This window comes from Rhinatrema bivittatum, chromosome 11 (assembly GCF_901001135.1).
Source record: "Rhinatrema bivittatum chromosome 11, aRhiBiv1.1, whole genome shotgun sequence".
NCBI lineage: Eukaryota > Metazoa > Chordata > Amphibia > Gymnophiona > Rhinatrematidae > Rhinatrema > Rhinatrema bivittatum.
In genome coordinates this window covers 49,250,274-49,271,752 of record NC_042625.1, presented here as the reverse complement: position 1 = coordinate 49,271,752, position 21,479 = coordinate 49,250,274, and the positions used below count along the sequence as shown (strand labels likewise).

Sequence of the window (21,479 nt, the reverse complement as noted above, 5' to 3'; positions counted from 1 at the left end):
AATCCCGGAGAATGGGAGCTGTCCGAGCTAGCAACTTCCCTTCTCTTCAAGAGGTGGGGGCATCCCCATCTGGACCTGATGGCCACTCAGAGAAACGCGAAGGCTCTGCGCTTCTTCAGCCGACGAAGGGAACACAGGGCGGAAGGCGTGGATGCCCTAGTTTTGCCGTGGCCTCGGCACGTCCTTCTCTATGTATTTCCACCCTGGCCTCTGGTGGGAAAGATACTCCGGAGGATCGAGTTGCACCCGGGGCCTGTCATCCTGGTGGCTCCGGAGTGGCCGCATCAACTGTGGTTTGTGGACTTGATGAACCTAGCAGTGGATGGTCCTTTGCGCCTGGGACATCTGCCGAACCTTCTGCGACAGGGTCCCGTATTTTCCGACCAGGTAGAACGCTTTTGTCTTGCGGCCTGGCTTTTGAGAGGCGCAGACTGAGAAAGCGGGGGTATCATGAAGCGGTTATCTCTACCCTTCTGAAGGTTCAGAAGACTTCAACCTCGGCGGCCTATGTCCGGGTCTGGAAGGTCTTTGAAGCCTGGTTTGTATCTTCAAATATCTCGCTGCGCCAGGCGTCGATAGCCCAGGTCCTGGCTTTCCTACAACGGGGGCTTGACATGGGACTGGCTTGCAATTTGCAAGCTGCCACCTGAACCCTCAGTTCAGGTGGCAGCTCTCTGGGCTCTCTTGCGTCTGGCAAGAGCTCCGCTGTCTTCACATCCAGATGTTGTTCGGTTCCTTAGAGGAGCGAAGCATGTCAAGCCACTGGTTCGCAGTTTATGTCCCTCCTGGAGCTTAAACTTTGGTACTCTGGATCCTGGGAGGTCCGCCTTTCGAACCCTTAAAGAGGGCCACTCTCAAAGACCTCACTTTGAAGACGGTGTTTCTAGTGGCTATCTGTTCTGCCCATTGAATTTCGGAGCTACAAGCCCTGTTGTGCAGGGGGCCCTTTCTCCATATTACGGATTCGGGAGTAACGTTGTCTACGGTGCCTTCCTTTTTGCCGAAGGTGGTCTCTTCTTTTCATTTGAATCAATCGGTGGAGCTTTCATCTTTCTCTGAGGATTCCACGCAACTGCGGCGGCTCGATGTTAAGCGTGTGCTCATGCGTTATCTGGAAGTTACTGAGTTTCGCCTGTCGGACTATTTGTCCTCTGGAGAGGTCCTAAGAAGGGCCACAAGGCTTCGAAGACCTCCATTGCCCGCTGGCTGAAGGAAACTATATCTGTCGCATACCTTGGTGCTGGCCAACAGCCTCCGGTGGGCATTAAGGCGCATTCTCTTCGAGCCCAAGCAGCTTCTTGGGCAGAGATCCAGGCGGTGTCGCCGCAGGAGATTTTGCAGAGCGGCGATCTGGAAGTCACTGCATACCTTTGCTCGGCACTATTGTTTGCATCTTCAACCTCCGGATTTTGGTTCCTTTGGGGCTCAGGTAATTCGAGCTGGGCTTTCAGGGACCCACCCTACTTAGGGAAGCTTTGGTACATCCCACGGTCTGGATTGATCCTGGTACGTACAGGGAAAAGAAAATGTATTCCTTACCTGCTAATTTTTGTTCCTGTAGAACCATGGATCAGTCCAGATGCCCTCCTTTGGAATTTTGGGGGTTTTTTTGGGAAAGCATATTGCAGCTGTTTTTTCCTAGTCATACCCGGTGGGTTTGTCTGACTAGGAGTTCATTCTGCAAGTTCCTTTCGTTAGTTGGCTGTGAAAGTTACTACGCGTTTGGTGGTTTATTCTTAGATCCATCCAAACTGTTTTTTGCTTCTTGCTTGGATATACTTAATACTGAGGGGATATACGTTTGGTGGTTTATACGTTTGGTGGTTTATACGTTTGGTGGTTTATACGTTTGGTGGTTTATTCTTAGATCCATCCAAACTGTTTTTTGCTTCTTGCTTGGATATACTTAATACTGAGGGGACACAGAGAGGGTCTGCCTTCTCAGCTTTTGCTCTGACTCCATCTGCTGGAAGGGGGAGACAACCCACGGTCTGGACTGATCCTGGTCCTACAGGAACGAAAATTAGCAGGTAAGGAATAATTTTCTTGTCCAGATCCCTCCTCTTCATGAGGCTGCTGAGGAAGCTTCAGGCTCAGAGTGGCTGATTTCTTTTAGTCGGTTCCTTTTTTAATTTGACTGATTTTTCTTTTTTTTCTGTTAGCAGCTCTGTGTTCCATTCTAGGGAGTAGGTATTGTAAGTTTGGTAAAGTTTTGAAGACAAAAAAAAAAGTCTGGCTTTTTTCTGATTGGCCTGTGCTCCTGGATTCTGAACCTCTGCACCAAAGGAAAGTATTTGTTTCTTTGTATCTTTATTTGTTCTCAGAATAAAAAAAAAAAAAAAAGAGAACAAGGAACTTGTATAGCAGTGAGGTTCCAGGGTGGAAAGCTATCTTAGCAGCTCAGGGAGGTCAGCAATGGGGTTTTTCAGCAGCTTCTTTGCCTGTGGAGGAGACTAGGTGTTCGCTCCCTGGCGCTGAGGGATTGTTCCCCTGCTTGCCGTAGAGGTGCTGGTAGTGCCGCAGGTGCGGGGAGGAACAGCGTGTGCGTGCAGCAAAAGCATTCAGGGGTCTGCGTCAAGCATAACTGCACCGGTAGAACAAGTCTCACGGGGGCTGGGATCTAGCACTGAGGCTTGCCCCATCAGCGTGGAAACGGTGGCCATTTTCAATTCCCTAGCAGTGTGGGCAGGAGAGGCAGGAGAATCCCCTCCTCAACTATTGCCGGCAGTTCCCTGTCCTGCAGAGTTGCAGAGAGGCACTTGCACTGAGGAGGAGTAGAGATCTGCTGGTTTAAATTTGCTTATGCGCAAAACGTATTGAGTGAGATGCTGACTTTTGGCCCCAGTCTCCATGGATTCTCAGCCAGTCAAGAGGCCTGAGCTGTTGAGAAGCTCTTCAGGCCGATGATTTTTGGTCCTGGATGTTAAACGGATCCGGGCCTAACGCGCTGAAGGTGTGCAGGCAGACTTTACTTGGTCATATGGAAGGCCACTGCAGCGGTTCTTTTCTCGCGTGCGTAGGGATGTGTGTGCATTCTCACTGCATGGCAGTTGCATGTGCTGGGACCTGTGCAGGTAAGGCCATTGCCTAGATTTGAGCGTGTATACCTGTGGCCTAGACTTGAGCGCATATTTACGCAGCTACTTGAGCGCATACAACCATGGCCTATGTGAGCGTGTATTTGCACATGTACTTGAGCGTATACGACCATGACCTAGTCTTGAGCACGTATTTGCATGCATCCTGGAGGGGTGTGCATGTACACCCAGGTGGCATTGGTGTGCGCAGAGGAGGCCAACTGGAGCCAAAGTTCAGGAGAGCTAGGCGCCAGGGACAATCGGGCACCTTGCTGTCTGTGAGGCTTGCTGTCTGATAGCAATGCTGTCCTCACTCTCTGTGATAGTGCTGTTTACATGCTCAAAGTGATTTGCCTACTACAGCTTTTGCCCATCCCCTTGGCCTATGGTATCTCTGGAGGGGGAGAGGAGTGGGAGGCAAGGCAATGGTCAGTTCTCCTTTGTTCCCGAGGGCAGAAGCTTCCCTGAGCAAGATTGGTTTTATGGACTCTGGTATAGATCCATCCTCTTCCTCCTGGGTGAAATGTTTCCAGGGCCTGCAGACCTTTCTGCAGGGGCGCTCAGTGAAGGCGAAGCAACCTACTATGAGGGAATCGAGTGCTTGGGCCTCCCATTTGTCAGTCACGGGGGTGTGGATTATGAGACATTGGATGATTTTGATGGGGAATTGGCTTTCTCACTTCTAGAAGAGGGAGAAATTGCATATGATTGAGAGTGGCTTTGGACTCTGCTCAGATTTTTCTTTTTTTCACAGAGATGTCTTGCTGAGTTTGTTGGCTCAGACCCTGAACATGCTTAGTGTGACCGGAGGTCAATTTTAAGCATCCTGTTTCTTTTTCCGTGTATCCAATTCAAGAGATACTGGATTTAAAGAAGATAAATGCAGCACGCAAGGTTTCCCGTTTCCACATGGAAACGCTGAGGTCCAACTCTGAGGTCCGTCATAGTGGTGGTACACGAGACAGTTCTTGGCATCCCTCACCTTGACAGAGGCGTATCTGCACGTAGCCATCAGGCCAGAGCACCAGAGATTCCTGAGGTTCATTGTCCTAAGGGAACATTTTCAGTTTCAAGCCCTGCCCTTTGGCTGGTGACAGCTACCACATGCCTTCACCAAGGTGATGCTTGTGGGGGCGGCTGCATTGCAAAAGGAGGGTTTGTTGGTGTAGCCACATCTGGATGACTGGCTTATTCATGTGAAATCAAATGACCTCTGACAATCAGTACAAAAGGTACAGATGCGCTTGAAGTCTCTAGATGGGTGGTGAACCTAGCAACGAGCCATTTAGTACTCTTTCAAACTCTGGAATATCTGGGAGCTCAGTTCAACATACTAGCGGAGAGTGTTTCTCACAGAGAGAGATTGCTGAAATTGCAGAGTGAGATTAGGCTTCTGCTAGAGCTTTTGATGCCCAGGGTCTGGGACTATTTACAGGTGGGTTCTATGTCATTGACATTGGAGTTTAATGTATTGGGCGTTCACACATATGCAGCCTCTGCTGGGGGTTCTTCCCCTGCTGGAATACATTATTGGAAGAGTTTCATTTTCCTCATCTGTTAGAGAGGGAAGCCAGGGACGGTCTTTCGTGGTTCTTACTTGCACTAATCTCGAGCGTGATGCGGAACTGGAGATTCTGAATTGGATAATAGTCCCCACCAATGTAATCCTCTCTGGATGGAGGGCAGCGTGGCAAGATCAGTTGGCGCAGGGCCAGTGGTCAAAACAGGAGGCAGTGCCTTTCGCATTGCTTGCCTATCTGCCAAGGTTACGCAGCCTTCCAGTATGGATCCTATCGGACAATGAAATGACTGTGGACTACATCAACCATCAAGATGGAACCAAGAATCAGGCAGCGACTTGAGAGGCCTGGGAGTTGATTCTCTGGGCAGAGCAGCACTTGGAACGGCTGGTAGCGTCTCACATCGCTAGAGTGAACAACATTCAGGTGGATTTTATCAGTCGGAGAAAGTTAGACCCAGGGGAATGGGTGCTGTCTGAGTCAGTGATGTCATTCACAGAAGATGGAGATATCCTGACCAAAGAGAACACCAAGGCATTGCGGTTTTCCCTGTACGTACCAGGATCAGTCCAGACTGCTGGGTTATGTCTCCCCTCCAGCAGATGGAGTCAGAGAGAAAACTGAAAGCACCTCCCAGATATACTGGTGCGCCACCTGCGTTCCTTCAGTATTTCCTCTGACTCCAGCAGATGAGAGACATAACCTGCGGTTTGTCCTGACAAAAATTTTCTTTTAGGTCTTTTCTTCTCTTTTTCTGACCAAACTGTCAAAACTGTCTAGATCAACTGGGGTTTCCCTAGTTTAAAAAAAAAAAAAAGATTTTTGGATTTATTAAGTTAACAGCAGTGCTCTAAGGGGTTTCAGGCAGGCGTGGAGAGCTTCGCTCTCCCTGTTTACCCGGATTAAGTGTCCCTTTGGTATCGGGGGAGAGCTTACCGGTGGGCCGGTCACCCTCCCCCCTCCCCTCTTTAGGGGTATCTTTGCCAGCATAAGCTGAAGAGGGTTTTTTCATTTTACAAAAAAAAAAAAAAAAAATTTGTAAATTTGAACCTTCGCGGACACGTAAGGCCTGCTGGTTGCAGGCAGTGCCCTATTTTAAAACCCTAGCCTGCCACGCTTACCAGGGACTCCGGAGGGGGTGGATTTTGAGTCACCCGGCGATTTCTCGAGCTGCTGTTTGGCGCGCTTTTCTGGGGCTGTGCGAACTCTTACCTTCGGCGTGTCTTCTGTCCCGGTCTCGGCATGCCGCGATCTTCGGCCTGTACGGCCTGTGGTAGGGCGGGGGCGCGACTCTCCAGGGAGGGTCTCTGCTCCCGTTGCATTCCCGGGGGCGAGGGACCCTCCCTGGGGCCGAGCGCTGCCCGCAGCGGCACTTTGCAGTCGTCTTTGGCGCGACAGGGGAGACTGGCTGCCGCGCGGTCGTCAGCCCCGCCTCCCTGTGTGAGGGAGCCGGCGGCCATTTTGACAGCGCGGCAAAATGAGGGTTCAGCGTCAGATGAGGAGGCTCTCTCTCCTCTCTCGCCGCCTGCCTTAAGCCCACGCTGTGGGTCGGAAGCTGCTCCTCCAGCCCCTCCCCCTTCAGGCTCAACTAAACGGAGGGTGCCTTTCTCATCAAAGTTTGTGCTTTTAATGCACCAGGCATTCTTGGAGGCAGAGGCAGGCTGGGAGCCAGATGAGCCCCCTACCGTGAAGGTCCCTAGGGTGTCTCCTATCCCAGGTAAGCCTGAGCTCCCTGGAAAAGCTGTGGCTCCAGTAGGAACGGGAAATATCTCTTTCGGGGGTACGGGTGGCCTGGAGGGCCAAGATTTTACCCAGGAATCTCCGGATGGCGCAGGCCCGGAGGTCTCGGACCTACAGGGGTCCCTCGAGGGAGATGACCCCGAAGTGTTGCGCTTATTTGGCAAGGACGAGCTTAACTTTCTCATCCTGCATGTGTTGAAGGAATTGGAGATCCCCCCCCTCAAACTTTTCCCTTACATCCCAAGGTAGTGCAGCTTGTTTCTAAAGAATGGGACGTTCCAGAGGCATCGCTGCGCGGGAGTAGGGCAATGATTAAGTGGTATCCCCTGCCCTCAGATTCTTTGGAGATCGTTAAGGTTCCGTCCGTTGATTCGGCGGTCACCGCTGTGGTTAAGCATACTACCATTCCGGTCACTGGAGGAGTAGCCTTGAAAGATCTCCAAGATAGAAAGTTAGAGGTTCTTTTAAAGCGCATCTTTGAAATAGCGGCCCTGGGGGTCCGTGCAGCGGCTTGTAGCAGTATGGTGCAGAGAGCCACTCTCCGCTGGGTTCAGCAATTGCTTACCACACAGGAACTTCCGCCGGCTGAGGCGGAGCAGGCTAACTGTGTAGAAGCTGCGGTTGCTTACACGGCGGACGCCTTGTATGATCTATTAAGAACCTCTGCCCGTACTATGTCTTCGGCAGTCGCGGCTCGGCGGTTACTTTGGCTCCGTCGATGGTCGGCAGATGCCTCCTCTAAATCACGTCTAGCCGCCTTCCCCTTCAAAGGGAAGTTATTGTTCGGTGGGAAATTGGCTCAGCTCATCAAAGACCTGGGGGGATAATAAGGTATATAAATTACCGGAAGACAAGCCCCGTCGGTTTCGGCCTTTCGGGAATGCGCGATCCCGGTTTCGGGGGCAGCGCAGATTTCACTACGGCAGGGGTGGCTCTTTTTCCCAGAAACAGCAGGGCCCGAGGTCTCAATCGTGGTCTCCTTCCTTTCGAGGCAGGCGACCGCAGCGATTGGGATCCTCCCAGCCATTGCCCGCCGGGAAACCCTCGCAATGAAGGCGCGCTGACCCATTCCTCCTTCCCCCGAATCGGAGGTCGTTTGTCCCTGTTTTGGGAGGAGTGGGTCAAAATCACGTCAGATCAATGGGTCCTCGACGTGGTGCGTTACGGTTACGAGTTGGACTTTGCTCGGCCCCTCCGGGACTTTTTTATGATATCTCCTTGCGGGCCTCGAGAAAAGCAACTGGTTATAGCCCAAACGGTAAATCACTTACGGGCCCTAGGAGCAGTGCTGCCCGTTTTCCTCGGACGAGGTAAGGACGGGCCGCTATTCCATTTACTTCCTAGTCCCAAAGAAGGAAGGTACGTTCCGTCCTATCCTGGATTTGAAGCGAGTAAACAAGGCCTTGCGCGTTCCCCGGTTTCGCATGGAAACTCTAGGGTCTGTTATTGCGGCCGTCCACAAGGGAGAATTTTTGGCTTCTTTGGATCTAGCCGAGGCATATCTCCACATCGGAATCCGGGAACGTCATCAGAGATTTCTGAGATTCATGGTGTTGGGCGAACACTACCAGTTTTGCGCCCTTCCATTCGGCCTAGCAACGGCTCCGAGGGTGTTTACCAAAGTGCTTGTGGTAGTCGCGGCCTTCCTGCGACGTCAAGGAATATTGGTGCATCCCTACCTGGATGATTGGCTCATCCGGGCGAAATCGGAGAGCGAGTGCAACCGGGCAGTCCAGCTGGTGATACAGCAACTGCAGTCGCTAGGCTGGGTGGTCAACTTTGCAAAGAGCCAGCTGCTCCCGAGTCAACGGTTGGAATTTTTGGGAGCACGTTTCGATACCTTGGTAGGCAAGGTATTCCTGACTCGGCAGGGAATGGAGCATCTGATGTTTCAGGTACAGAGACTTCTGGATCTCACGTTGCCCACGGCCTGGGATTCTTTGCAAGTCATTGGACATATGGTGTCTACTCTGGAGATGGTGCCCTGGGCTTTTGCTCACATGCGGCCGTTGCAAAGGGCTCTTCTTTCTCGCTGGGACCAGAAATCCGAGCGCGGTCCAGCTTAGCGTGGTGGTTGGTCCCGGACAATCTTTTACAAGGAGTGGACCTCGAGCCCCCCCCCTTGGGTCATAGTGACGACGGATGCCAGGCTGACCGGCTGGGGAGCAGTCTGTCAATCGCGAGCGGCGCAAGGGTCGTGGACCCCTCTTCAAGCTTCTTGGTCCATCAATCGTCTGAAAACCAGGGCGGTACGCCTAGCCTTGCGTCAGCTTCTGCCGATGGTACGGGGTCGGGCAGTTCGAGTCCTGACAGACAACGCAACCACGGTAGCGTATATCAATCGCCAGGGCGGCACGAAAAGTCAGCAGGTGGCGGTCGAAGCGTCTTTGTTAATGACCTGGGCGGAACGCTACCTGGCTCGCATCGCGGCTACTCGCATCGCAGGCGTAGACAACGTCCAAGCGGATTATCTCAGTCGTCAGTACTTGGATCCCGGGGAGTGGGAGCTCTCGGACCAGGCAATGAGTCTCATCACCCGGCGATGGGGAGTGCCGCGACTAGACCTGATGGCAACCCGGCTAAACGCCAAGGCAGCGCGTTTCTTCAGCCGGAGGCGAGAACACGGATCGGAGGGGGCGGACGCGCTAGCGATTCCATGGCCTTGTCACACCCTACTCTATGTGTTTCCCCCCTGGCCCTTAGTCGGCAAGGTGTTACGACGTCTAGAATCCCATCAAGGTCCAGTGATTCTAGTGGCTCCCGAGTGGCCAAGAAGACCATGGTTTGCGGACCTAGTCAATCTCGCCAGGGACGGGCCCTTACGGTTGAGCCACCTTCCGAACCTTCTTTGTCAAAGACCAGTATTTTTCGATCTGGCGGATCGCTTTTGTCTGGCGGCTTGGCTTATGAACGGAGGCGGTTGAGAAAGAAAGGTTATTCGGAACCGGTTATTTCTACCTTGCTTCGCGCGCGGAGACCTTCTACCACACTTGCTTATGCCGGGGTGGGGAAAGTATTTGACTCCTGATGCGCGACCGCCCACGTTGAGCCTCGTCGTGCAGTGATAGCGGATATCCTTACTTTTCAACAGGATGGTCTGAAGAAGGGTTTAGCTTACAGTTCTCTGAGAGTCCAGGTGGCGGCTCTGGGTTGTTTGAGAGGAAAGATTGAAGGATCCTCTCTCGCATCCGGACGTGGCCAGATTCTTGCGCGGTGTTCGAAACTTGCGTCCTCCTCTCAGAGCCCTTTGTCCTTCCTGGAGCTTGAATTTGGTACTCAAGGGCCTCACCGTCGCGCCCTTTGAGCCGCTGAGGCGAGCCTCCTTAAAGGATCTCACCCTCAAGACATTGTTCTTAGTGGCCATCGCTTCTGCCCGTCGCTTATCGGAACTGCAGGCGCTCTCGTGTAGAGAGCCGTTCTTGCGCATTTCTGACTCCGGGGTGTCGTTACATACGGTTCCTTCGTTCTTGCCTAAAGTTGTGTCGGTTTTTCACGTTAATCAGTCTGTAGATTTACCATCCTTCTCGGAGGCGGAGCTGAAGTCTTCTCACGGGTCCGAGTCGAAGCGTTTGGATGTTTGTCGCATGCTCTTGCACTATTTGGAGTTCACCAATGCCTTCAGACGGTCGGATCACCTGTTTGTCTTGTGGCAGGGGCCACAAAAAAGGGACTACAGGCCTCCAAGACCACTATTGCCCGTTGGCTGAAGGGCTCGATCGCGTCCACGTACATTGGTTGTGGTAAGCCCGTTCCGGACGGCCTTAAGGCCCACTCTCTGCGTTCTCAGGCGTCTTCCTGGGCAGAGAATCCTCTGGTTTCTAGCCAGGAGATCTGCAGGGCAGCCACTTGGAAGTCATTACATACTTTTGCTCGTTATTATCGGGTGGATGTTTGTGGGCCGTCGGCTGATTCTTTTGGCAGTAGTGTAATTCGAGCAAGACTCTCGGGGTCCCATCCCATTTAAAGCGGCTTGGGTACATCCCAGCAGTCTGGACTGATCCTGGTACGTACAGGGAAAGGAAAATTATGTTTCTTACCTGATAATTTTCGTTCCTGTAGTACCAAGGATCAGTCCAGACGCCCGCCCTATATTGTGCGTAGGAGAATCCGCTCGACTCCCATTTCTATCACAATTCCGCTTTCACAAGGTAAGTGGAATTTTTCCTTCTTTCTCGTTTGGGGAAGGAATGCCTTAGGGGCTGCAGATTTATTGTTCTCTTCGTTTTGCGCATTGCGTTCTATTGGTGTTTGCGCTTTGCCTTTTCTGCACGAGGTTACTGTTTTTTACCTTCCTTACTACTTGATCTAGACAGTTGCCATGGTTATTTGGCTAAGTGTGCGGAGGAGTTCTCTTCTTCTTCTGCTTGGTTATCCATTATACTGAAGGACGGCAGGTGGCGCACCAGTATATCTGGGAGGTGCTTTCAGTTTTCTCTCTGACTCCATCTGCTGGAGGGGAGACATAACCCAGCAGTCTGGACTGATCCTTGGTACTACAGGAACGAAAATTATCAGGTAAGAAACATAATTTTCCTTTTACCGCCCCTGAACAGAACACAGTTCAAAGGAATCGGAGCTCCGGTGCTGCCATGGACTTGGGGGATTCTTTTTTATTTTCCCTCACATGGCCTCTGGTGGACAAAGGATTACAGCAGATAGGATCACGTTGCCTGGATGTTTCTCTAGTAGCTCCAAAGTGACCACAGTACCATGCTTCCCAGATCTGATCAACATGGCCATAGATGGGCCCCTGAGGTTCAGACATCAGTCGACTTTTCCACCAGGGCCCAATATTTTTGGGTCAGGTGGCTCACTTCTGTCTTGCGGCTTCACTTTTGAGAGGAGACAACTGAGATGGAGGGGATATTCCAAAGTGGTTATTTCCACCTTCTTCATCCTTGACGTATGTGCGAATTTGTAGGATCTTCGAGTCCTGGTCTGCTGTTGACTGAGTGTAGCCTCAGTCTGTTCAGGCTATGGTGTCACATATTTTAGCTTTTCTACAGAAAGGTTCTTGTCAAGGGACTGGCATTCAACTTTGAGTGTCCAGTTAGTGACATTGAGTTGTCTCCGGGGTAAGGTACAAGGGTATTCTCTGTCCACATATCCGGATGCTATACAGTTACTTCAGGGAGCTAAGACCTTGCGCTGTCAGGTGTGGAACATTAGTCCATCTTGGAATCTGAATCTAGTCATTAGAGGATTGTGTGAGGCTCTGTTTGAATCACTAAAGAGAGCTACGGTTAAAGACTTGACTCTTAAAGTGGTTTTCTTGGTTGCTATTTGTTAAGCCAGGATAATTTCGGAGCTCCTGGCACTGTTGTGTTGAGATCCCTTCTTTATGCATGGTGCCTTTTCTGCCTGAGGTAGTCTCTGCGTTCCATCTTGATTAGACAGTAGAGCTTCCAGCTTTTATGGATTTGGATTCCTCTACACCTCATGTGGCGGAGCTTAGACACTTAGATTGGAGGCCTGTATTGTTGAGGTATCTGAAGGTCACTTATGATTTACATAGATTGTATCACCTCTTTGTTCTGTGGAGTGGTCCAGAGAATGGAAATAAGACATCTAAGGCTACAGTTGTGCGGTGGCTGAAAGAAACGATTTGAGTCAACTTATTTTCTAAAGGGTGCCCACTGCTGGGGGGTTTAGGCGCGCACTTGACAAATTCTCAGGCAACTTCTTGGGCTGAGTCACAACAGGTATCTCCCTATAAAATTTGCTGGGTGGCTACTGGGAAGTTGTTGTACACATTTGCTAGGCACTATCACTTGGATGTGGGGGATGCAGCTTCCATGTGCTTTAATGAGTGTTCGAGCGGAACTCTCCACATCCCACCTGAGTTAAGGGGAGCTTAGGTATATCCCAGGAGTCTGGACTGATCTGGGTACGTACAGGGAAAGGAAAATTTTGATTCTTACCTGCTAATTTTTGTTCCTGTAGTACCACAGATCGGTTCAAAGACCCGCCCATTTATTGGGGTGGGAGGAAAGAGTCTGCCGCTCATACTGTTGCTTTGTATATAGTGCAGAGTGGTTGGAGGTTTTCAATGCTGATCGCGTATGCTAAATTTATGGTTGTTGCTGTCATCTTGGCTTGGGTACAGGTCAATACTGAGAGACTGCAGGTGGCACACTGGGTTATGTACAGTGTCAGTGAAACTCTCTGTCTCCATCTGCTGGCAGGGAGGCAAAATCCAGGAGTCTGGACTGATCAGTGGAACTACAGGAATGAAAATTAGCAGGTAAGATCCAGTTTTCCTATAATTTGGGGTCTACAGCACTGGAACAGGAAATATATTGGGCAGACTAGATAGGTCTTTTCATCCTTATCTGTCTTTCTGTATAATTTGGGATAGAGGCTACCTCTTAGCCGTTTAATCTTTCTTTTTTTTTTTTCATTTTGCAGGGAAATATAATAACTGGGATAAAGTGGATCCAGCAGAGCTCTTTAGCAAAGCTCCAACAGAAAAGAAAGAAGCCAATCCAAAACTCAGCATGGTGAAGTTCCTCCAGGTAAAGAGAGGGCTAGAACGTCCCTCTAGAGGTTTAATGCCTGCGCATTGAAATTAATGTGCCTGAGTTTTACAAGGGAGTTTTACATGATTTGCACTGAGCCAAACACAAGCTCCAAAAGTAGAAGTGCTTAATTAGACAAGTGCTAGCAAGTTTGTTTTCCTGTGTGTCCCTCCTGCCTCTTGGCATAGGAACCGAAGAAAATGAACATTCGTGGTGTGACATGACTACCTTTTTTGAGTTATGGCTCTGAAATATTCTCCACTTTTTTCATGTTTTGAGGCTTTCTGGAATGGAGCAGATGCTGGCTCAGCTTCAGACGGTGTTGTCACTTTTACACTGCATGTGGGTTGGAAGTGGCAGAGAGTCCCTGGTGAATACTGGGGGGTGGTAATCCACACATGCACCCCCAAAGCAGGATGCTCAGTAATGTGATCACACATTGCTTGCCTTGCTGTGTGACACCCCCCCCCCCCCCCCCCCATCTCTGGCAATGCCCTGGAACATTAATGTGCATTAATGTGGAAGTCCTAGTGCTGGTTTGATTGTGCAGGGAAGGGGAGATGCACTGTGGATGCAGACCTGGAAAAGGCATTTTTCTCCACTCTTTTTGGTCTATGGATTTTTTTCACTTCCTTACATTTATTCTTTTGAGGACACATTTTTATTAAGGATTTGTGTTTTGTAAGCCTCATGCTAGGAATGCTTTTCAGTGAGGGCGTCACCTTTCTTCATTAATACCCTCGCGGTCACAAGTTAGAGCCCCCGTGATAGCACTGATTATGATATCAGCGATCCAGGACAGCCCATGGCTTGAAAGTGATTTAGAAAGAAATTGGTTGGTTGACTTTTTTTTTCTTTTTTCATTTTGCTAGGTGGAGGGCAGAGGCTGTGACTATATTGTTTTATGGTTGGATTGTGATAAAGAAGGAGAAAACATCTGTTTTGAGGTATGGTTGCAGTTCAGTTTCTGTAACATTTGTATGTGTGACTCCCTTAATGGTCATTTGGAAACTCCCTGTAGGTAAAAACACATGCTGATGGGCACGTGTTCCTGTATACAACTAAATATATTGTTTGTGCAAGTCTTAGGTAAAAAACAAACAAACAGTGGCCGTTTTCAGATCCATCTTCAGACTGCATTATGCTGACTGTGTTTAGCTTATTTCTGAAGGGAGGAGAACTATATTTTATTATGAATGTGATTTTGTTATTCACTTAGATTGGTGAATAAGCAGGCTATAGATCTTTTTAAATAAATGCCCTTCACTGCCAATACTAAAGCAGTTCACTTCTGAAAACATCAGTGGTGTGCAGGCTGTGAGGGGTTAAAGTGTGTTTGCTTACTGTGTTAGGTGCTGGATGCTGTCCTTCCTATGATGAATAAATCCTTTGGCAACGAGAGGACCGTGCACAGAGCCAAATTCAGCTCCATCACAGATACAGACATCTGTAATGCCATGAACCGGCTCGGGGAGCCCAACCAGAACGAAGCACTGTCTGTGGATGCGCGGCAGGAGCTGGACCTGCGCATTGGCTGTGCCTTTACACGGTAATGCAGTGCTTTGATTCTTTGGAGCTACTGCAAGGAGGAGAATGAGGAACTCTGAATTACGAAGCCCAGATTCGTCCAGGGTAAGAATGCCATAGTTCCTGTTCAGTTTATGCATCCCCTACCAGCAGATGGAGGCAGAGAACAAAACTTTGAGGCACTGCTACATAGCCTAGAGTGCCACCTGCAGTCCCTTGGTATTTCTCTGTCTCCAGCAGATGATAGAGGTGCAAACCTGCAGTCTGGAGGTGTTTATATATATAAAAAAAAAAAAAAGGAAAAGCATAAGAGGAGGATTTAGCTCCCCGAGGTGTTAGGTTTCTTTGTGGACCATCCCTCAGGGTGAGCGGGGGATTGGCAAATCCCTTTAAGGACTCAGCCCTGGTTCCCTCTCCCCCTCTGGGCCCTTTGCTCCTTTGCTGTGACTGGCTCCTCAGCAGGTAGCATCCTGAAGCAGGGAAGTAGTCTTTCCTCCTTTGTTTCCTTTAGGCCCTGTTTCTTTAAAAAAAATAAAAAATGAAGAGCAGGGATCCAGAGAGAGGCTGCAGCAGCAGGGCTGAGGAGCAGGTAAGTTTTGTGCTTTCTGCCGGGAGGCAGGCAGGAGGGTGCAGGCTGAATTGCCTGCCTTTATCGGGGTCAGATAGTGCTGTATTTCTGCACTGGAACAGCGATAGGTGTGATCGCTGCTGCTACGTTTATTTTTAGGCCTGATCACCCCGACATGCCGACTCCTGTGCTGCGTGGCAGACTTTTGCCATGGCTGCGGTCCGAGGCAATCTCGCCTCGATGCGGCCTCGTTTTGCTGCAGTTGTGCTTTTGGGGGGCGGGACTTTGGCAGGACCCCCGGGGAGCGGTGAGAAAGGAGCCAACCCAGCTGCCTACTCTGAAGCTCGGGGGGGGGGGAGGGGAATCAGAGGAGCCGGCGGCCATTTTGGCAGCACATGTAGAAGTGCAGGCCGCCATTTCTGAGCCCCGGGATTTCCCTCCCACGCCTTTTCCCGTGGGAAAGGATACTGCTGGTGGCAGGGGGAGGGGGCGCTCGGGAGGGAGTTAATCAGGACTCTTCCTCCTCTGACCCGGAGGCTTTTCCATGGGCTTTGTGCTTCTCCTTCATAAGGTTTATTTAGCCCGGAAGGAGTTAGGGGCAAAGAAGCCTTTGCCTAAGAAGTCCTGGATGGCCAAGAGGGCCTGTGGAGTCAGGAGGGATCTTGCGGATGCTGGGTCTCAGGCAAGCTCTCTGGAGGAAGGTGATTTGTCAGATAACCCGGATGGTCCTGATCAGCTCCATGAGGTCCGGTGGCACCGGACAAGATCCCTATGAGTGCCCTGGGAGATCTGACACAGAACTGGGACCGAGATCCATTGGATGTCTTGAGGGATCCCATGCAGGATCTGGGTGCTCTGGACCCGGAGGCAGTGCCAGTCGTGGAAGGAGAAGAGCTATGTGTGGTTTAGCTGTTCCACAGGGAGGAACTGGGTCCATTGATTCCCCTGGTGCTAGTGGAGCTTGGCATCAAGGACATTCAGGAAGGAGTGAACCCACTCCTGGAGGGATTGCGGGGACTCTCTACCACTTTTCCGTTACCGAAGCAGGTGAAAATGTTGGTGGATAGGGAGTGGGAATCTCCTGAGAGGGGGGCCTGAAGGTCGTGAGAGCTATGGGGAAATTTATATCCCTTGCCAGAACAGACCTTGGAGTTATGGAGGATTCCCAAGGTGGATGCAGCTGTTTCGGCGGTTACTAAGAAGACTACCATCCTGGTGATGGGAGCGGCGGCTCTCAAGGATCTCCAGGATAGGAAGCTGGAGATTCTGCTCAAATGGCTTTTTGAAGTCTCAGCTTTGGCCCTTTGAGCAGCGCTGTGCTGAAGTCCAATGCAGAGAGCCTGTTTGTCCTGGGTGCAGAAGACGCATGACTAGCATTCAGGAACGGCATCTGAGGCGGCGCAGGTGGCCCATTTAGAGGCGGGAGTGGCCTGTTTGGCCAATGCTGTGTATGATATGGTCCAGACTTCTGCCAGGAGTATGGTCTCGGCGGTGGTGGCACGCAGGCTCTTGTGGCTACGAAATTATGTGGTCTAAGGCCCAGCTGTTGAACCTCCCTTTTAGGGGGAAACTCCTCTTCGGGGAGAATTTGGAGAAGCTTGTGAAGCAATTGGGAGAGTCGAAAGGCAATAAGCTGCCCAAAGACAAGGGTCCTAGGAAGTCCTTTCTGCCTTGAGCCCGCTTTCGAGAGGCTAGGACACTTCAAGCAAGCAGAGCCCTTGTGCAAGCTTCGCAAAAACAGAGTTCAGGCAGGCAACAGCCCTTTCGGAAACAGCGCACATCCCCTAGGGACAGTGGGTCCCAAGAGGGGAGCAGAAATAAGGTCAGACAATGAAGGTGTGAGGGTCCACTCCTCTCAGGAGGCTATTGGAGGGGGGAGGAGCTCTTGTTTTTATGAGGAGTGGACCAGAATAACATCGGACCGGTGAGACCTGGAGGAGGTAAGAGATGGTTATGCCTTAGTACTTTCTCGGCTACTCAGGGACGCCTTTTTGAGGTTTCCCCTTGCATCTCCCAGAGCAAGCAGGAGGTGGTTCGGGTCACGCTCCAGCACTTACAGCTTCTACGTGCAGTTGTTCTGATGCCCCCTCAGGAGAGGGGCAGGATAGGTATTCAGTGTATTTTGTGGTGCCAAAGAAGGAAGGGACGTTTCGATCCATTCTCAATCTGCAGAAGGTGAATGCTGCCCTCAGGGTGCTGCAATTTCGGATGGAGATGCGCACAGTGATAGCGGCAGTGCACAAAGGGGAGTTTCTCGCATCCCTAGATCTGTCAGAGGCCTACCTTCATGTCCCTGTTCGACCCGAGCATCAGTGGTTTCTGAGATTCATGGTTCTGGGAGAACATTTCCAGTTTCAAGCGTTTCCCTTTTGGTTTGGCGACCAGTGCCACACACATTCACAAACGTAGTAGTGGCGACGGATCTCAGGAAGGAGGGTGTCCTAGTACATCTGTACCTGGACGATTGGCTGATTCGGGCAAAGTTGGAGGTAGAGTGTGGTCATTCAGTCTAGGGGGTACTCCAGCTTCTGGGGACATTGGGCTGGGTGATGAACCTAGCAAAGAATCATCTAAAGCTGACTTAATCCTTGGAGTATCTGGACGCTCGCTTTGATACTCAACTGGGGAAGGTGTTCCTGACTTCAGAGAGAGTCCTCAAGCTGCAGAGTCAGGTTCTTTGGTTGCAGAGCCATGGCGGTGCCCAAGGTCTGGGATTACCTGCAGGTCCATGGCTTCTACGCTGGATTTTGTGCCGTGGGCTTTTCCTCACATGCATCCTCTACAGGGGCTATGTTATCCCGGTGGAATCCGCTGTTTGAGGAATTTCAGCTTCCTTTGCCATTGCCAGAGGATGCCAGGTCCAGTCTCTCCACAATCTCGAGAAGGGAATGGATCTGGAAATACCCGACTGGGTACTGGTAACTACGGATGCCAGCCTCTCTGGATGGGGGGCAATTTTGTCTGGGAAAATCGGCCTAAGGTCAGTGGTCACCAGAGGAAGCAGCTTGGTTAATCAGTCAACTGGAAACCAGGGCAGTGCGCAAGGCCTTGTTGGCATTTCTTCCGCTCGTTAGGGGCAAATCAGTGTGAGTATTCTCGAACAATGCGATGACTGTAGCATACATCAATTGTCAGGGCGATATGAAGAGTTGTCTAGTGGTTTTGGAAGTGCAGCACCTGTTCCTATGGGCAGAGAAGCATTTGGAGAGACTAGTTGCTTTCCATGTGGCTGGAGTGGACAGTGTACAAGCGGACTTCCTCAGCAGACAGCGTCTGGATCCGGAAGTGGGAGATGTCGGCGGAAACATTTGCCTTGCTGCAAGCAAGGTGTGGGGCAAACCAGTGATAGACCTCATGGCGACTCTGGCAAATGCGAAAATGGATCGCTTTTTCAGTTGCAGACAAGAGGTCGGATCGGAGGGCATCGACGCTCTCGTTCAACTGTGGCTAACCCACCTCTTGCTGTACATCTTTTCTCCGTGGTCACTCATAGGATGGGTGCTGCGGCGCATCGAAGTTCATCCGGGCAGGGTGATTCTGGTGGCATCCGAGTGGCCATGTCTGCTGCGTCTCGCGGTAGATGGACCCATTCGTTTGGCTTATCTCTCTGGGTTGCTTCGCCAGGGATCCGTATTTTCAGACTGGAGGGTCGCTTCTGTCTAGCGGCTTGGCTTTTGAGAGGCGGCGGCTCCGTTTGAAGGGACATTCGGAGCTGGTGATTGCAACTTTGCTTCAGGTGAGGAGGCCTTCCACTTCAATGGCTTATGTCCAGGTGTGGAGAGTATTCAATTCTTGGTGTTTGCTGAATTGAGGTGGACGTCCTGCAGATCTTGGAATTTCTGCAGTGCAGGTTATCTAAAGGGCTAGCGTATAATTCCCTTCGGGTCCAGGTAGCAGTTTTGGGTTCCCTGCGCGGCAGGATTCAGGGAAAGCTGCTGGTGTCTATCCGGATGTGGCTCGTTTCCTGAGAGGGGCAAAGCATCTTCGCCCTCCAGTGTGGAAGATCTGTCCATGTGGAATTTGAATTTGGTTCTTCGGGTGCTTTGTGTGCCCCCTTTTGGGCCAATGTGGAGGGCATCGTTGAAGGATTTAACCCTGAAGACTGTTTTCCTGGTGGCCATCTGTTCAGCTAGGTGAATGTCTAAGCTGCAAGTGTTGTCGTGTAGGGACCCTTTCCTCCATTTTGCAGACGATGGAATCTCTTTACGCATGGTTCCTTTTTTGCCGAAGGTACTCTCCTCTTTTCACCTTAATCAGGTGGTCGAGTTTCCTGCCTTTTCGAACTTGGCAGATGATTCTTCAATAGCTAAAGAACTTCATTTATTTGATGTGTGTTGTATCCTGTTGCGATATCTCAAGGTGACTAATCCTTTTCGGAGATCTGATCATCTTTTGTCCTGTTCAGTGGAGTAAAGAAGGGAAATAAGGCTTCCAAAGGCACCATTGCTTGCTGATTAATAGACAATAGCTTTGGCTTATATCCGCAAGGGCCGGCCGGTGCTGGAGGGGTTGTGAGTGCATTCCACTAGGGTGTAGGTGACCTCGTGGGTGGAGTGTCCATCGCTTTCTCCACAGGAGATCTGTCGTGCGGCGACATGGTCTTCTCTTCACACTTTTACCATTATCGTTTAATATGCGGGCTCCAGAACAAGCGATGTTTGGGGAGAGTGTATTGCGCATGGGTCTTTCGGGTTCTCGCGGCTTAGGTACATCCCACTCGTCTGGACTGATCTGCGGTATGAACAGGAAAGGAAAATTTGGTTCTTACCTGCTAATTTTCGTTCCTGAAGTGCCATGGATCAGTCCAGAGACCCGTTCCCTTCTGACGAAAGACTTCCTCGCTTCTGGAGCTGGCTAAGCTGATTGAGCTGGCATTTGATTTGGTCAGAATGATGAAAACTGTACATAGTTGGTATATGTTTTTGTTAAATCACAGGGGCCTAGTTTGCAGGGGCTCCAACTTTAAGTCTCTGTTCGCCCAAGGTTTATTGGGGTTTGCTAAGGTAGACATCTTGGCTTGGGTACAGGTCAATACTGAGGGGACTGCAGGTGGCATTCTCGGTTATGTAGCAGGGTCTGAAAGTTTTGTTCTCTGCCTCCATCTGCTGGTAGGGATGAATAAACCCACTTGTCTGGACTGATCCATGGTACTTCAGGAACAAAAATTAGCAGGTAAGAACCAATTTTTCCTTTTTGTCCATAGTGCCAGAAAATACAGTCCCCTGAAGCTCTGTAAAGCTCATGCCATTTCAGCCTATAGCACTTTGTATTCTGTGTGATTTGCAAAGGATAAAATACTCCCTGTATATACCCAGATCATTCTAGACTCCTGGATTTTGCCTCCCTACCAGCAGATGGAGACAGAGAAAGTTTCACAGACACTGTACATAACCCAGTGTGCCACCCTCAATCCCTCAGTATTTCTCTCTCCAGCAGATAGTAGGATGGTGTTACAATCTGCAGTGTATATAAAAGGAAGAAAAAGAGAAGATAGATCTCCAGTTCCTCCCAGGGGTGTTTTAGGTTCTGGTGGGGCCATCCTCCCTGATTTGAGGTGGACGAGCAGGGGGTTGGTGACCATTGATGACAGCTTGCTCCAAGATTCCTTAGGGGTGTATATCTTGTGGTCCAGATCCCTCATCCCCCCATGAGGCAGCCTTTAGTTCTGCTGGCAGCTCTGCATTTCTGGTCCTGTCTGAGCAGGGAAGTTACAGCAGTGGATGCAGTTTAAAAGCTTGTGGCTTTTTCTTTTTTTTTTTTTTAAACAAGCAAGAGCGAACAGGAGGCAGTAGAATCGTTGTGCTTGACGCACAGGGCCTTGATTGCTGCTTTCTGATCACCCAGGGGTTTCCTGAGGTTCAGATAAATGGGGTGGTGATAGCTGTGCACTGCTCGGGTCGCGTGGCAATGGCACAAGGCAGTCTGTGCCATTCGTATGGACTATGCTCACCGTCGTGCCTAAATTCAGATGGCTTGTATTCTGTGTGCATCTCTGGTGGGAAAGGCACTTCGTGGGAGCCCAGTGCTAAACCAATGGCTAGATGAGCCTTGCAGCGGGAATGGCAACCATTTTCGATTCCCTAGCGGTGTCGGTGTGAGAGGCAGGGGAATCCCCTCCTCATCTATCGTTGGCGGTTCTCTGTCCCATGGAGGTGCAGGGAGGCATTTGCACCGAGGAGTCGTCTCTGGTTCTGGTAGAGGCTTCTGTCTGTTTTAATTTGCTTATGCGCAAAACTTGTTTAGCAGATCAGGCAGTGGGGTATGTTGGTTCTTGGCACCAGTCCCCATGGTTCTCAACTGGTCAAGAGACCTGAGCTGTTGAGAGAGTCTTCAGGCCTTTGGTGCTTTTCAGTGCTGGATGTTGAATGGATCTGGGCTTAAATGCACTAAAGCTGCAGGCAGGCTTTGCTTAGTTGTGTGGTAGGCCATGGCAGCGGTTCTTTTCCCTCACACACAAGTGGGTGTGCACATTCTCGCTGCAACGTAGATTTGAGCGCGTATGTCTGCAACCTAGACTTAAGCGTATATT

General features: G+C 50.6%; 1 protein-coding gene across 4 annotated transcripts in view; it reads left to right on the top strand.

Annotated features, from left to right (window-relative positions):
* TOP3B (DNA topoisomerase III beta) overlaps positions 1–21,479 on the top strand; it is a 52,178-nt gene that overhangs the window by 10,609 nt on the left and 20,090 nt on the right. For all 4 annotated transcript variants that reach the window (XM_029571187.1, XM_029571186.1, XM_029571188.1 and 1 more), the window contains 3 exons: positions 12,746–12,852; positions 13,728–13,802; positions 14,208–14,404. In XM_029571187.1, the coding sequence (XP_029427047.1) occupies positions 12,746–12,852; positions 13,728–13,802; positions 14,208–14,404 (379 nt within the window). The remainder of the gene's footprint in view (positions 1–12,745; positions 12,853–13,727; positions 13,803–14,207; positions 14,405–21,479) is intronic.